The following is a 16,815-nucleotide window of genomic DNA, read 5'->3' as shown; positions in this document are numbered from 1 at the left end:
GAGGATCTTCTAGAGGTCTTGAAGATCCATTAATACTACTTTCACAGGGAGCAGTCAAGATTGTGACTTCATTTTATGCACATTTGATTTGCAGCACAGCTTTTGTTGTTTCTGGCTGATGACTCCAGGATCAATTTTCACAGTTGTTAACAGCAAAGTTTGAGAAGAATTGATACAGGAGACTTTCCTTTGAGTTTGCACATTTCCATTCATGTGAGTTACCTCTAAGCAAGGTCCACTCCCCTGGACCAAGATGTGGCCTGGATACCTCTGTGGACAGAAGGAGAGTGACTGGGGCACACAGAGGCTAGTTCCCTGTGGGCGCTTCAGTGATCAAGTGGTGGGGTGCGCCACATTAACAGCTCGCTTCACATGTAGCCATAGTTACCAGAAAAAAATGTGCAAAAGCTTCTGAGAACAGAGTAATTTATCTTTGTGCAGTAAAAGCATTTCTTTGGTATCAAAAAGAGCAGAAATACTTCTAGGAATGGATGACAATTATAAATATCATTTCTAGTTCACAACTTTCTGTAAGAGGCAGTCATATCCTCTGGATCAGATTTTCATGTTGCCTACAGCAGTTTAGTTCTACAGATTCATTGGTTTCAGGGTAGAAATGAAATCAGGAGAATCAGGCTTAAAAATATTTTTCTCTTTTGATCTGTACTGGGAAAAGAGATCTGCAGCAAGAGGTGTCTTGCAGTTATTCCAGTTTAATTTATGAGTAATTCCGAGCAAGTCAAAGGAATTGGGCTGGTAAGAGATGGGAAATAAAAGTTGGGAGTTAAATTAACGCTTGTGGAAAAGGAAATTTTTTATTACCTTTCTACCAAGGACCACAGCTTTTATTTATGATACACCCCCCAGAAAAAATTAAGGCTTAATCCAAGTGCAGTGAAGAGCAGGTTGATCCAGTATCTGGCAACATCCTCTCCAGGAACTCATGCTGTATTTTCCTCCATGGAAGATCTCTTGAGATTGATTTACACTGAGGAAGAAGATGGAAGCAGAAATCAGATATACTCCTTTTCTCTTACGGGAATCTTTCTCTCTCTCTGTATGTATGTATTTACATAATACACACATATGCACATATATATATGCACATGCACACACACGCATGTTTTCTTCAAAGTAACTTCAAAAGTGTTAAAATTTTCATGAGAAATGAAATGGAGATAAGACTTTCCAAACACCAGCCATGTCCCATGACTAAATGTTCTCTCTTTTTATCAGGGTGATGTCTGGTTTTCTGTACAAAGTCCTCAAGTATATCTTCCTAGATAACTGAAACAATTGAGGCTTTCAATTCACTGTTCAAGGTTTTTAAGCATTTGCTCAACACTGATTCTAGTCAAATCAAAGCAAATTTGTGTCTTTGTAGCAACCTGGTAGAGGCAAAATTCGTGTGATGAAGAAAAGTTAAAGTGATGAAGAAATATGAAAGAATGTGCCTGTATCACAGATGATTTTTATTATGCAAAAAAATTTTTTACACCAGTTCAATGTTAAGAAAATCTTGCTTGGAACATCAGGTTGCAAAACCAGAAATTGCTCACAATGATATGTGAGTGCTGATGTTCAGGCAGAAGCTGGTGATCTTGATACCAACATGAATGATTTTTTTAAATCACGTTTTTGTGAATAGTTGAAATCTAAAAATGTTACCATAAAAAGAAGGACAACATACATAGCTCATATGCCCATATTCAAAGCTACTTTTTAAGACAAGGCATGGAGGGAAGACATATATGTGTCAAAAGAATAATACAGGAAAAAGAATCACCTGAAGTTAGAATTGGAATTTTGATCCCCAACATGAGGAGTTCAACATTACAAGAAATTTTAAGTTGTTACAAGTCTTGATGCTAAGAATATGTAATAAGAAATCTTCCTACTACACACACAAAAACTCTGTTTAGTTAAGTGAGGGGTTATGAAGGCAGATCTAGTGCAATCAATACTGAAGAAAATTCCCCGTTTGAGGATTCTGTCAAGAGGATTCTTGCAGGTTAGATTACAGCAACATCACTATTACATTTACATTGTATGTTGTAGAGAAATGCTCAATCTTAGAGAATTGTCTTTGTTAAAAGAAATGTGAAAGGGAAGATAAAGTTCTATTTTCAATAGCATGGGAAAAAAGTTGAATTAGTGTTTACTTCTAAAGCAATTAGTCATGAAAATGGAAAAAAAAGGCATCACATTATGAGAAATTGAAAAGATTCTTGGCATAACTTAAATACAAAATACTTTTTGTTAGATAGTGTTAAGTATGTGTGAATTTATTTCTTATTTAGTACCATTATCTTTCTTCTCTACCCGAGATAGGGAAATACCAAACACAATTTACCTCAGAGTATCTTTCTAGTTTAAATTCTGTGTAAACAGGCATGATTAATATTATCTTCAGCCAAATTCACAGACAGCAGAAGGAAAAGCTCCTGGCTTTTTCTTTTTTTTTCAGCTAGAGTTATTCAAATATTTGATTTATTTTTTTGTTAATATTTGAGATGAGCCTGAGCTAAACCACTGAATCTTTACATGCTAATCAACCTCTAACCCTTCAGGAAGCTTAGATTTGGACGAAGATGTTTTGAGTTCTCTGTTAGTTCCGTGTATGTTTGGCATGTAGCAGAGAAATGCCCAGGAAACGAAAACAGTTCAACAGCATTAAAAGATGCAAGTTCGTGGAAAGCAGGTGCGTAAGAAAAAAAGCCAAATACAAAAAATAAAGTCAGGCTTTTAGAGACTATGTGAGCTCTTAAATTATGCTGTCAGAAAGATAAAGACTTCCTCAATACCTGGTGAAGAGTTGCTGGCAGCATTTGACTAGCTTTGTGCTGTTGGCAGGAAAATCTGTGGAGTTGAAGGCATTTCCTAATAAAATGTGGCAAGGAACTTCCAGACCAGGGACAGTCAGCATTCCTGTGAAGCAAGTAACAACTTTGTGAATGAGTAATGAAGCTGAAGGTAAGACTTGGGGATGTCAGTCACTGGGGCATGGTCAAATGAAACGCTCTGGCTGATATGAAATCATCCTCCGAGATGGTTCTGTATAAATGCAAGATTAAAACCCTCAAACTGTGGGGTTTTTAAAAAATTTGTATCATTTTACAGAACTGGATTAAGGAGTGACCACTTGCATTGCTACAAATGCAGCATAGCTCCACTTTAGTTACTGAAAGCGCTCTGGCCCGGCGGTGAGAAAGCCATTACTTTTTAGTAGCATTAAAAGGGGAAGAAAAACACAGTAGTCTAAAAGGTTACTGTATTTTGATGAAGAAAACCTTAAGCACGTCCTATTCCCACTCCTCCCGTGAAGGATGCTAGTACCTAGTCATTAAGCCAGAGAATGCTAATGGCTTTCTCACTGCTAGGCCAGAGCGCTCTCAAGTGACTGAAGTGGAGCTATGCTGCATTTGTAGCAATGCAAGTAAATTCAAGAACTTTTCTTTTGTTTTAAATCTGTTACAGTTATGGAATACTTATCTTCGTTTTGCTAGATGTCCTTCAAAATTTCCTATAAATAGTAATATTAGCATTCATTGCAGTAATGAATATGAAAGTGACAGCTCCTTCTTCACATAGCGTTGTGGAATGTGGACACATTTTCAGTATGTTCTTATCTTAACTGGGATAGTAGAAATTGCTTGGCTATTTTATCTTCTTCTGGGCATAAGGAAAAACATTAGGGTTGTCGGGAGTTGGTGGAATACAATTTTCTTTCCAAAGCAGATTTTATTGTTTTGGAAAGATTTTCTAGTGGCTGTTCGTAATTCTGTTCTTAAGACCAGGATTGTGAAATGACACATTCTAGTAAGACTTCCTAATTCCTTAGTTATACAGCACAGAGTCATGTATTAAACTATTATGGAGAGCTATGAAACTAATGACATTTCAAGTGTACTAGTTTTATAACCTGCAGAAAATAGTGTGTGCTTATCCTTAAAATGTGTATGTTTCTGTTGCTGCAAAGAACACAAAGGGATAGGGAATCTATGGTAGAAGCAGACATGCTGTTTTCATTTACATAAATCACCAAGACCTTTCATTGCTCTAGGAATATGAGTGCTTTAACCTTCATCATAAAATTCTTCATTCCACATGCTCAGAAAAGTACAGTTAAATACTGGGGATAAATTTTACCTGCTGAATAATATCTGATCAATTATTTAATCTTTCAGATCATTAATATCACGTTCTTTCTAATTTTCTCCCTAAAATGGCTGTTGCATTGTGACTCTTTATTCAGCTTGAAGGTGAGACTTTGAAAATAAGGATCTGTTATTGAGTCTCACCTTAGGGCAATTTCATTAACCTAAGTGCTCTGTCGGAATAATATCAGCCCAAAATATCAATTTAGCATTAAGGCAAAAGTCCTCTCAGCTTCCCCAAAAGTCTTCTCAGCTTTCCCCTCTGCTTCTTCTCTAACACCCTCCATTCATTCCACTTCTCCATTTCTGCTCCGTAATCATTTCTGTAGCTAGTGGTGTGGAGGAGGGATTGTAACTCATTTGTAACTTGCTTTGTCCACGAGTCATGTGTTACACGCAGACTAACCAAAAAAAAAATTAGTTAAGACACAATGGAAGAAAAGAAATAACTCTCGAATCCTCCATCTCACACTAACTTCTAATCCTGCCAAACTCGCAAATACCAGCGTTTGAGTTACAGGAGCTGTTTATCGTGTTGCGCACTGCCACCCGGTGGTCACCGACTGTAAGAGACACCAAACCTGGGTACGGTACCTGCAACACAGGCTGTCATGAAACAGGCGACAGTTCCAGCAATCATCGCTCTGAAAGCACCACCAGCTATTTCCTTTTTTTTTGAGGGAGCAAGGCTTGCTAGGAAGAAAATGAAAGTATGTGTCAAACATAAGTACATACAGATATAAAGAAGGGGAACTTGCTGGCTTTTCCACAACAAGAGGAAATCCCCACCCTGCAGTTTCAACCAGGGGCAAAAAGAAGGGGAAACAAGACAGTTTTAGCTGGCCATTTGAAGGCCTAGTGCCAATGCTGGCTCTTTCTGTTAAGAAAGTGGCTTGTGTATAAAATGCAACTGCAGTTTGCTTCGGCGGTTTGCATGTTTGTGCTGGCCAAGGGTGGCTTTCACAAGCAAACCCCAGACAGGGCACAGGGGTCTGGCTCCGTGCTGGGTCCTGCCCCTCTGTGCTGGCCCACTGCTGGCACTGCAGAGCCCAGTGGGTTCCCAGGTAAAGGTGCCTGCCAGAGATTCTGGCTGCTTGGTGAGGAGAACACAAGTTTGTTCAACTTTTCTTTTTCCCTTGAGATCTGAAAAGCCTTTTTTTTTTCCCCCTTTCCCTGTAAGACTAATGCATATATGTGACATTTTACAGAGAAAAGCCAACTTTATCTTTCAAACCAGCAGGCTATAGAGATGGTTTACTCCTCTTGAAGCCAAAGGGCTGTAGTAGCTCAGGCTCATGGTTTGAGAGCTGGACAAGGAGGCCTGTCCGCAGGGTTTGGTCCCTTCCCCTTGCCCTCAGCCTCCCTCCCAGTACATCCATGCCAAAGCCTGCACCCCTCTGGGAGCCTTTCCATGCACCGTTGGGTGCTGGGTCCCAGCAGAGCACCTGCTCAGCCCTTAGTGCTGCTAAGCTTCACCTACAGCCTGTTCCTTTGCTTATTTTCTTTAGGATTTGCTTGCTAAATAAATTGTCTGTAAGATGTATTCTTACTCAGGCCTCCTATTACCAGTCCCAGAGAGCCGAAGTTGGCAAACCCACAAAGAGCATAGGTGGCAATGACTTCAGAGCGAACCTGGAAAACAAACACACACCCTTGAGTGGTTTGAGGCAGCTCATGCTGATTTAGAGACCTGAAAACATGGCATTGTGGCTCAGGGCTCTGAGTACTGAAATCACTTTGTTTTACTTGGTTGCTGCCCCAGCGTGTGACTTGCAACAGGCTGGGCTCATACTCTTGCTGAGAAGTACCTGCTGCCTTTGTGAGGATTCTCAAACCATGCGATGGTTTTATTTTTCATGTAATTTGCTGTGCCTTGTTGAATTGAGTACTAGTAATTTAAGACAAAAAATAATTCTTCTTACTAGTGGCAATTTATCTGCTGTTCTCTGAAGGCATGAGTCTGAGAACTTTAACTCAGTTTATTGTCCATAGCTGGACTGCCTCTATAACACTGTTGAAACCTCAAGTTTTGGCATTTATCCCTGGCTTCTTTGTCCCTGAACAAGTAGAGGGGTCCCTGTGCAAAGCTGCTCTGTGCATGCTCCACCCTGTGCACAGAACAGGGAAAAGGTAATGGGTCTTCTAGAAGTGGGTGCTTTGATGTGATAACAACAGAGGGTCATTATGATTTTGGAATCCCCATTAGCAGCTTATTTCCTTCCTGACTTCAGCCACCTTCCTCCCCTTGGGCAACACCAGCTCAGTCTGGACTTCAGATCAGAGCAATGTTGGGTTGCCTTTTCCTCCCACAGAGGGACCGCTCATCGGGCACAAAATTGCTTTGAGTGAAACCAGGCTGAAAATCTTGAAAACCTTCAGAAGAATGTGGTTCTAACATTTTGGGAAAGGAGAAAATGTATCATCTCAGCAAATGGATTTTTACCCCCCCTCGACAGCTTTCAGCTCCTATTTACTGTGATTTAGGCCCAAGCTGAAGATGTCTGAGTGAGTGTTCTAGAAGGTTTCTTGTTTATTAGAAGTTTTTGTTTCCATTTCTGTTTTATGAAGACCAATTTGTAGATATTTTCAGTCATTCTGCTCATATGCAGGAAAATGCTTTTCAAGTGCCCACTCTATCCGCTTTTCCTGGAAAAGCCTTTATGTGCTGTGATTTTCCTGCTTTCATTTGCACTTTCCTAGCTCTGAAAACAGGAAGCCTTATTATTAGTGGCTCAGGCGAGTGAGGTCTGAAGGCCGCTTGTTTGCTCACTCTGACTGTGCTTGGATGTATTAGAGAGTTCTGAAGCCGAAGAGAAATTAAAAAAGGAAGTCAAGCACACTCTCAGCTGAATTGTTGTGCAGCAATTAAAATGGTTACTGGCAATTTTTACTAATGTTATGAATCAAAGTTATTTTTATATCTCACAGTTTTTTATCATGGAAATTAATACTGCTCTTTATAGGCATTAGAAGTGAATGTGGAAGTTCTATAAGGGAAAAAAAAAAAAAGAAAGAAAAAAAAAGGGAAGGTGAAATACAGTTAATGGGATCTGCATCTTAAGGCTGACTTCCAGATTAAAAAAACCCCTATTCACTCATTCAGGAGTTCAGATCCATATTCCACTTATAGAACATAGCATGACTATAGCAGGGTAGATCAGAATTCTATCTAGCCCAGGATCCCATTTCCAGGATTTCCAGGAACACTGGTAATGGATGCTCAGGCAAACATGGTCAGGAACATGTTTTTGATTTTGTGTAGAAGGCAGGTGTCCACAGCATCACACCAGATTAACTGTACAAAAGGATGCTTCCTCATGAAGGGTCCTCTACAATGACAGTTTGTCTTGATTTGAGGAAGAAAAGCCAGTGCAGGTGCAAAAAGATGGATATCAGGTTTTTCGTTTCCTGTGCTTGGAGAGTCAAAATTCAGTGCAGGTTGTGCATGTGGATGCCAGATGGAAGAACAGTTATGGCTACAAAGGTCAGCCTTGATCACTGCGTGCTTTTTGCCTCTGTGCACACACCTAGGATGCCCTTTGTGTTGCCATACTCCAGGTTTCTTCTTCAGGAATTACATTTACTGTTGTGTGGATTTGGGTGGATTTGTGAATGAGAGTGGGCCTAGGCTAAACTAACTTTCATTTGGCAGTTGAAACAAACTTGTTGGACTCAGTGTGGCAAGGGAGGTGTATGCTATGTAACACATATCTTTTATCACTGCCCCTTGCACAGGGGATAATAACCTCCAGCAGAGATGTGCCAGTAATAGCTTCAAAGCAATCACCTAAAGCTTGGTGGATGCCTCTCTTGACTTGAAGTTTAATGCCTGGCTTAACCTCTGCAGGCAGGAGGATCCTCCAGTTCTTGCCCAGGATTTTCTTGGGAGAGTATCTCCTAGGCAAGCGCTAGCTAAAAATGAGGTAAGAAGACACTCACCTTGAAGACAGAATGCGTCTTAAGAGCAGTGTCTTGTGGGACATTACACGTTCCTCAAAACTGTGCTTTTCTTTAGCTATGTTTGTTTGAGATAGATAGCTAATGTGATGACAGTCATGGCAGCCACACGAAGCAGTGCTGCGTTTTCATAATTGAGCTCTGTCACTGAAAGACACACTTTAGAGTAATATGCAACCATTATCCCTTTATGCCCATATTAAAAAATAGGAAGAGTTCCAGCAGAAAAGCATTAGATCCCATAAATCTGTACAATAGAAAATGTTACTTACAGTCATGTACTGTTTCACACCATTAATGTACATGCTCCCACCCTTTTCTCGGTTGTGAATCAGTTGTGAGAGGCGCTCATAAGCCACAAATTCATTGAAGAAAGTTTTGTAACCTAGTAGTCCACCGACAACAAAACTGTCTTCCCAGTCTACCCCCATCATGAAAGACAACGGCATGAAGGCATAGGCACAAATGTTCTGCAAAATATATAAGAGAAAGCAGGTCAAAAGATATTGTTGGTCAGAGAACAAAGGCATGAAACAAGTTCCCTAAACCTAAAATAAAAATGGTTTTATTTCAGCAGAGGAAACTTGGCCTTGAATTCTTGCTGCCAACACATCTGGGAGGCTGAAGGTTTTCAATAGTAAGGTATGCTTGAGTAATTTCTAAAAGACTAACCCAAAATCTAGAAGGTAATTTGGTATATCCCTAATTTTACACCTAAAGTAAACCAAAAGTTTCAGTACCTTCTTTCCCCAACAGTAGCTTCAGATTGGGTGTAGTGTTTGAAGCAAAGAAGGAGGGTGGAGTTAAAACAGCTGGTAAGAGATTGAGAAGTTTAGTTCTTCTGTTGATTAAATGAAGTGTGTTAATGAACATGCCTAATTACTGGGTTATTGGACTCCAACTGGTGTAAACAAGAGTTGTCCCTGCGTAAAAGCTGACACAAGTAAAGCTGTACCTTTTTTTTCTAGCATTAAAGTTTTATGCAGTATAGCTTATTTTTATATGAAAGAAAGTAGCACCAACTGTGAAAGGGTTTAGTCACATTGTCCTTAGTGAACGTAACTGAGATGTTTAAGTAGTTAGTATTCCTGGTTGGTTTCTCTGCCCACAAAAGACGAGAGGTCAGTGTCTCTCAAAAGGAATGGATGGCTGAATGCAGCATGTCTGTGAGTCTCAGGTCCTTGTGGTTTATCTATCCGTCCAAATATTACTCTATCAGCAGTTATTAAAACACCAGGACTTGCATGAGTGTGGCTGAATTATGCATACTTGAGGTATGCATACCCCCTCTGCAGTGGGTGTCTGTGCAGTGGGATAATCTGTGAAAGCTATGCAGGAGAACATCTTGATGTAGCTGAAGCCACATCTGCTCTGAGTATCTATTCACTTCTACAGCACCTTATTGCAATGCTATATCCATGTTTCACACAGGACTGTTAATAGGTGCTTGCAAAACAAAAACCACTGAACCAAGATTGTTGTATTGGGTCAAAAATTATACATGGACCTAGGTTAACAAAAGAAACCCTGTTTAAAACCTGTTTGCTCAGCTGAGTGATCTGGATGCAACTTTACAATATAATAGTGTTGAGAAATAAGTGGTATTAAGAGTGGGTCCAGACAAGTCCTTCCTTGCCCCAGTGTCCTTATCTGACTGAAGCTAGTGAGCATTAAAGACTTGATGGGGCTCTCTGAAGCTAAAGCCACTCTAAAGTTTAGCTGAATGTTAATGGCTCGGGAATTGCACAACTGACTTGGCATCTGCCCCACTGCCAGGTCAGAGGAGGTAGGTATTAGAATACAATGCTCTGTAAACATACTCTGCTGGTTAGCAAGTACCACAGAGGGAAGCTATACATGGGCTAACGGATACAGAAACATTTACATGGCAACAATTTTCCTTTGGCTGTAAAAACATCTTTCAGGAACAATGCACATAAAAATATATGGGCTTAGACCACATTAAAACACAACAACAACAAAAACCCCAACAACCAACCAACCAATCAACCAACCAACCAACCAACCAAAAAAACCCCAACTAACCACACAGGCACTTAATTTGAGAAGACAAATGATACATATATAGAGGCTGCATGAAGGACGTGAAGGACCAGGACACCATACCTCAAAGTTCAGCTGTGGATAGTCAAACAGACTGCCCACCCAAGAGAGGGCTGAGTCAAGGAATGCCAGCAGGGCAAGGAAGGAGATCAGATTCACGGCGATGTTTGCTACCAGCAGGATGGAGGTAGAAGCACCATGACTGGCTGCTTCCAGCAGGTTCTTTGATTCACTTTATCAATAGAAAGGAAAAAAAAATAATAGTGTGAATAATTTTAATTCAAAACAAATCATAAATTGAAAAGTTACATTGGCTTGATTTGAAGTCTACTACTGAAGCTGTCTGTTCACTCACAGGGGAAATGGTGATGATCTGGAGTAGGTTCTTGCTCTTGATCCTGAAGAGTCACTGGGAGGGTATGTTTTTGGTGCCCTGAGGATGAATTCTGCCACATTTGGGTTTGGGCGAGATCTGGATCAGGTCCCAATACTGTGATTGCCTATCCTCCATTGGGACAAGGGAGTTGGCACTGCTCTTCTTCCAGGCAGCCCTTGAGCAGATGCCTGAGCTGTTCAGGAACAGTTCCTTACAAGCCTTTTTTTTTTGCCTGTTGTTCTCAACACAAGTGAGTCTCCCTACAGATGGGCAACAAGTTCACCGCTGCCATTGCTGAAATGCTTGCTTCACCCTTGGTTTTGTATGTTTGCATTTACAGATTTGTTACAAAGCAAAGACAACAACAAAGCATATGAGAAAACCTCTTGGTGGCTCGACTCAGGTAGGCATTTCCCTCTTTCTTTGAAGAGTTTACTGTCGGGACCAGGTCCTTGGCACCATTGTGCCTGTCCCAGTGAGTAGTGGTAACCTGCATACATTGTACTGGGACATGCTGCACCTGAATTCACAAACTACTAATTTGGGGTATATTTGGTGTGTCCTTAATCTGTTGCTTGTGCATCTACTGTGTGCTACCTCTAAAGCCTATGTCCAAGGAGTTATTTTTCCAAATCTCATTTGCTCATGAGTATTACTATTAACTAGAGCTTAGATCAGCTTACCCTTTTGCTATCCGCAGCCCACTAAGAGTTACTGTAGGCTTTTCAGTTTCAGGCCAGAATAATTTGGAGGTGGCTAATGATGCTGGTGCGGACATGACAGAAGCAGTCAGTAGGTGGGAGGCAGAAACCTAAAATTAGAGGTGACAGAAAATACGCACAACATGGAGGAAAGTGATTGAAATTGTTAGATGCTTGGATGATTTTTCTACAGGGGGTCGTTAAAAAGTTCACATTGCTCATAAGGAAGAGAATGAGCAATACAGGAGAAAACCAATTTGATTCAGGAAAAATCTATGCAGTGAAAAGTATGAAGTAATCTTCCAAGAGGCAAACCAATTCTGACTAGTGGCAAACCAGAAGGCAAAAGAAACAAAAAAAAGCCTTGTCCAGTGAGTACAGTTGGGTGTAATAAGAGCAGAGCAGGTGAGCAAGAGTCAACCTTCCTTAAGACTCCCTTTATGATATGCAGTGGCACAAAATTGATTTTGTCATTTGAAGTTGTGTTTAAAAAAAAAATTACATGCTCTAACATAAATTCTCTTCTCCTTTCACCCCTTATTCCACAAATTTTTACACAAAACAACTTCTTTGCTAACCTCTGCAGTATTTCTATCTCTCCTTTTCTTCTCTTACTCTCTCAGTCTTTTTGACCAATACTCACTTCTTGCCTCTGCCTCCCCACTGTACGTTATTCAGATATGGAACTAACATATTTATCAACCATCCCCTAGTCACTCTGATCATAAATCACCCCTTTAACCCTGTTCTTCTGGCTTTGTGTTGCCAGCCCCTTAGCAGACAAGCCATTTACTGCTTGTGTTTGTACAGCTTCACTAGAACCTCAGTCACAAGTCAACCCTTTAGGCTCATATGGCTAGCAACAGTTCCTGCAGGACTTTGTCTGTATCACTACCACAGAAGCGTGAGAGTTGTTCAATTAGTTAGTATATTCCACATGTCAATCAGTCATTTCCTTGCAGCTATAGCAGGAATTCTCTCTGTATTACAAGTAGACGTTTGTGCTACTGTTATCTTCAGCATCAGATCTTGGTATCAATTTTACTGTCAGAAGACAGGTGATTTCTATGGTTAACTCTTTCATTAAAAAAAAAAAAAAAGGAATGATTCGGGTATGTTTGCAAAGCATTTTAGCTGGACTTTCACACTCATATGATTTCAGATAAACAGCATATTTCCCCATCTTACCCCAAAAGAAATATATGCTCCTAAGACACTTCCAGCAATAGTTGAGAATCCTGCTGTCATGACTGCATGGAGTTCAGATTTGGTGATGTGAGGTAAGTAGGGTCGTACCAGGAGAGGAGACTCTGTCTGGAAGCGAAAAACAACTACCAAATTAAGAACTTCCTAGTAAACCCTCAGAGGTTATTTTATTAACAGGGCATCACACTTTCTTAGGTGTTTTTGACTAATTAATCTTAGTGGTAATGAGTGCTCTGAGTATAATAGCTGGGGTTTGGTTTTGTTTTATACACCAAGACAGAAAATCGTACCAACATCCATCTTGTCTGAAGAGAATTCTTGCTGGTTTGCTGTCTCCCCTGATGGCCCAATGAAATTGGCAAGAAATCCTAATCCAATTAATTCTATGTGAATTAAGGACAGCCAGAGGCAAGGCTGTGCACCAGGTGAAATAGATATACCATCCACTATGGGCAGCTTAACGCTCCCAGCCTCTCTGCCATGTGGGTGCGCGCATCCTGGAGGCAGTGTCATGCAGAGGTACTAGTTTAAATCTTAAAGCAGATACAGTGGATGCACCACTGCTAAATAATTGATATGCTAATGTTGCTGTTGCGCTTGGATGCTACAGGTTGATCTTTCCACATTGCTTTGAAGCCTGGGACAGACACTGCTGTAATGCAGGTTTAATGGATTTCCTATTAAAATGGACTGCTAGACTGTGCCACATGCTTTGTGACCCACATTTATGCTTGACTTTCTGTTGGGAAAACATATGTTTCCCAAAACCTATCCAACTGTGCATTGTTGACAACATATGAATATTCTTGAATTCTGGAAATCAGCCACCAGTCCTTCTGTACTGGAGACCTGACTTAATATGAAATTATGATTTTTTTATACACAGATGCATGCTGAACAGCAGTATTCCACAATGTTTAGTTACTCTGTGCGAGCATGTTTTTTATGCTTCAACTCACCTGCCCCACAAATACGTTACCCGCAGCTACCAGAGACTCAACAGGAGTTGTCCCCATGAAAATCTGCATTATCCAACCAACCTAAAATGATTAAAACAGGAAAAAAGAAACAAATCACATTGGTCTGCCTACTCCATGCATTTTCTGAATTAATTAATGTAAGCATTCTGAGACACCTTACAATATTTCCTGGGTTAATAATTTTGGCTTTAAGATGTGGCACCTTCATTTAATAGTAGCATTTGGAAATAAGCCAAGAATAATTAAGCAGAATTGAGAGTACCTCAGGCTCCTCTTGGGCTCTAAATAGTTAAACTATATCTATCAAAGCAGATATTTTGATGTGTCCTTATTACTTTTGCACCTGCCCAAAGGCACTTGGATCATATGAAGGGAAAAAATGTGAAATTTAAATTAAAGCTAAAAATGCCTCATAGAAATTTTAGCACACTATTTCAGCTAGGTGAGATTTGTGGTGCTTATATGTAACAATCTTGTGAATGAGAAGGACAAAGGACTCTTAATGAGTCTCTTCAAATAAGGTTTAACTACGACCATGCAGGAAGATCTTTTCCCTCATATGGTAAGTTTATTGAGTGGACAGGGCAGGAAGTGGACCTTCTGTGGACTTATCTTAGTGGACACTGACACCGGACAGAAGACTTGACAGAAACAAATACTTAGATCTTGAGATGAGGAACTGGCCTCTGATTGCAGTCTGAGGATCTGTGATAGAAATATCACAGTATATGCAATTACTACTGCAATGCTTAGTAGAAAGCAGAAATCTAATGTCTGTCTCCATCCTGTACTTTGGGGGCTGTGAGAGGGGCAGGCAGAAACGAAAATATAAGCAAGTATCGCATCTGAGGAATGCTAAAGCTAGCCAGACAAATCTAACAATTATTATGACGTTGGCAATAATACAATCAGGTTGGGGGGAGGAAAGTGTGCTATGTGATGCCAATTAGGAACTTGCAGTGATAATATTTAGAACTATTTCAGGTTTAAAAATAAAAACTACCTTTCATATGTCTACCCCTGAGCAGCTTGGTGCTGCTGCAGTTCGTCTGCATGTGTTCAAAAAGTGTCCCATACTAGTCAAATGAGTACCTACTGGCAAAAACTCATACCTTTCCAACAAGCCACTGCATGAATCCAATGTGGTAAAGCATAGACATCACTGTGCTGAAGAAAACCACAATAGGCAGGACCTGATTTGGAGACACAAAATCATTAACACTTCTTGAGAGGTTTTCCTTTCTTTGATTCTGTAGGCCATTTAATTTTTGAAAAGAAAAAAGGGTCACATTTTTGGAGATACACTTAAAGGTGTTGAAAACTCATCAGTAAGTCTACACTTACACTGTAAATTTTTTAACCTTCTAGCTCATTTTTTATGTTTGTGCCAGAATTAACTATTTTTTCGTGTATCTACATAGTTTTCTAACAGGACTGCAACAGTTTTGAAACTGTCTGGTTTAGCACGATGTACATTAATTTGAAGCCATGTTGAAGACAGCTAAAACCTTTACTGGGCAATGACATCTATGAAGACATGGATACGTACATCCGTAGACTTTGAAAACCAGGAGCAGAAATATGTACAATGGGACTGTGGTGCAGAATTCAGAGCTCAGCTTCTCTGTGTCTGTGTTTGAAAAATAGTTTAGATTCCTATATAAGAAGAAGTTGAAGAGCTTTTGATTGGGATCGTAGCTGACTTAGTTTCACAGAATCGAGGGCAGCTTCCTTAGAAATTCCGTACTGTGTAGCTGCCTTTTAATTGTACACTGTAGAAAACTCCTCTTTTATTCTGCTTTATTTATGACATTGATTATAATGCCAGTGAGGAGTATTCAAGAGCTCTTTAACTGTACACAGATGCAGAACCTGCTTAAAAACAAATTCACAGGTATATACGTATTAAACATAAACACTGAATATGTCTTTTTCAGGGGAGACTGAAAGAAAAATATTTTCCTTACACATATAATTTAAAAGAATTGCATGAATGGCTAACCTATTGTCTGGTGGATTATTAAATGTGTTGTTTTTTCATACTGAATAAAACTAATATCACTTGATTCTCAAGTATGTTAAATACACAGGATCTCAGCAGTTCTATGCTAGTACACAAACGAAAGAAAAATCTCTCCAAGAGGTCCACAATTAGGGAGACAGATTTGTTGCAGTTAAAGCAGTACCGCTAACACTAGGAAATTTTATGTATGTTCAACTAAGGGCATAATTCATTATAAATAAAAGCAACGAACAGAATGAAAAAGAACAAAAGATTTTGTTTAGACCTTTTCGGTGAAGAGAATCTACACCTTTCCTAGAGGAAAGTACTATCAGCAGTTTTTATAAAGGTTTAGAAACTCAGTTTAGATGACCAAAACCTTTTACTGAAAGGAGAAAGTGCAATTTACAGATATTGTTGTGCTCTTCAACAAGTTATATCAAGTTAATAACAACAAAAAAGTTAATGTTTCTCTAGTTTGATTTTCTGATCCTTTTAGCAATCCTCTAGGGGTAGTTTGCCATGCAGTGATGGCAGAAAGTTTAGTTCAAAAGTTTGGTTTAGTTCACCTTCTCCCCTGCCTTTTCTCTCCTGCAGTTTCCCCTCCCTGTTCCTAAACATGTTTAGACATGAAAATACCTTTGATAACTTTAAAATGTGCTTTTCCATTTTTGCAGTTGCAGGCATTTCTGAATGAAGTATTAGTCTACAAAACAGGGAATTTGCTTTTCAGTTGTGATTGTTTGTGCCTTTATTGCATAAAGAAGCTGGGGACTATTTTATAACTAAGCACTCCTGCCTAAATCCCCAGTGACTTAATGTGGTACCTATTATGTTATGTCTTCATCAAAAAAGCGTAGAAACCACTTAATAGGTAAGTAATGGTAATGAGTTGTCATGTCCAGGCTAGCATTTATGAAAGGCACAACAAAACCACACAGAAAGCACTGCCAAATTATTACCCTAAAATAAGCAGAACATAAAAAGGCTACTTGCAAGACATCACATTGAAGCCAGTTTTCAATTGTGTGGTCTGTAGAGACAAACACAATGAAAAGCACTTAACATGAAACAACTAGTTCATCTAAGGGGAAAAAAAAAAAACAAACCACTTTTTAGAAAACTTTTTTTTTTAAAAAGTAAACCCCACTTTATTCAAACAACCCCACTCTCGCACAAAGGCTTCCCATGGTGTTAATACACTGAAGTGTTAAGTCATTGGTTTTGAAACTTGGGAGAGAGGAGAAAACAGCCTCAAGAAAACTCCTTCTGTCCCCTGCCTATATGGAGTGACCATCTCCCCTCCACCAGCCTCAAGATGATTTTAACCTTTGTGCTGGGCCCATGTGGGGTTGCATTTTGTGGGTGAGAC

General features: G+C 39.7%; 1 protein-coding gene across 1 annotated transcript in view; it reads right to left on the bottom strand.

The window, feature by feature from the left end:
• Positions 1–789: 789 nt before the first annotated feature.
• The window catches only part of SLC28A3 (solute carrier family 28 member 3), a 42,011-nt gene continuing 25,985 nt past the window's right edge, over positions 790–16,815 (bottom strand). Inside the window, exons 9-18 of the mRNA XM_030470558.1 lie at positions 14,554–14,634; positions 13,421–13,501; positions 12,444–12,569; positions 11,238–11,365; positions 10,242–10,410; positions 8,387–8,584; positions 5,708–5,789; positions 4,752–4,850; positions 2,805–2,928; positions 790–988 (exon numbers count right to left, since the gene is read on the bottom strand). Coding sequence (XP_030326418.1) covers positions 874–988; positions 2,805–2,928; positions 4,752–4,850; positions 5,708–5,789; positions 8,387–8,584; positions 10,242–10,410; positions 11,238–11,365; positions 12,444–12,569; positions 13,421–13,501; positions 14,554–14,634 — 1,203 coding nt within the window. The 3' untranslated portion in view covers positions 790–873. The remainder of the gene's footprint in view (positions 989–2,804; positions 2,929–4,751; positions 4,851–5,707; positions 5,790–8,386; positions 8,585–10,241; positions 10,411–11,237; positions 11,366–12,443; positions 12,570–13,420; positions 13,502–14,553; positions 14,635–16,815) is intronic.

The sequence above is a fragment of the Strigops habroptila genome, chromosome Z, assembly GCF_004027225.2.
Source record: "Strigops habroptila isolate Jane chromosome Z, bStrHab1.2.pri, whole genome shotgun sequence".
In the NCBI taxonomy this organism is placed as follows: domain Eukaryota; kingdom Metazoa; phylum Chordata; class Aves; order Psittaciformes; family Psittacidae; genus Strigops; species Strigops habroptila.
The sequence above is the reverse complement of the archived record's forward strand: the minus strand, read 5'-3'. Positions and strand labels throughout refer to the sequence as shown.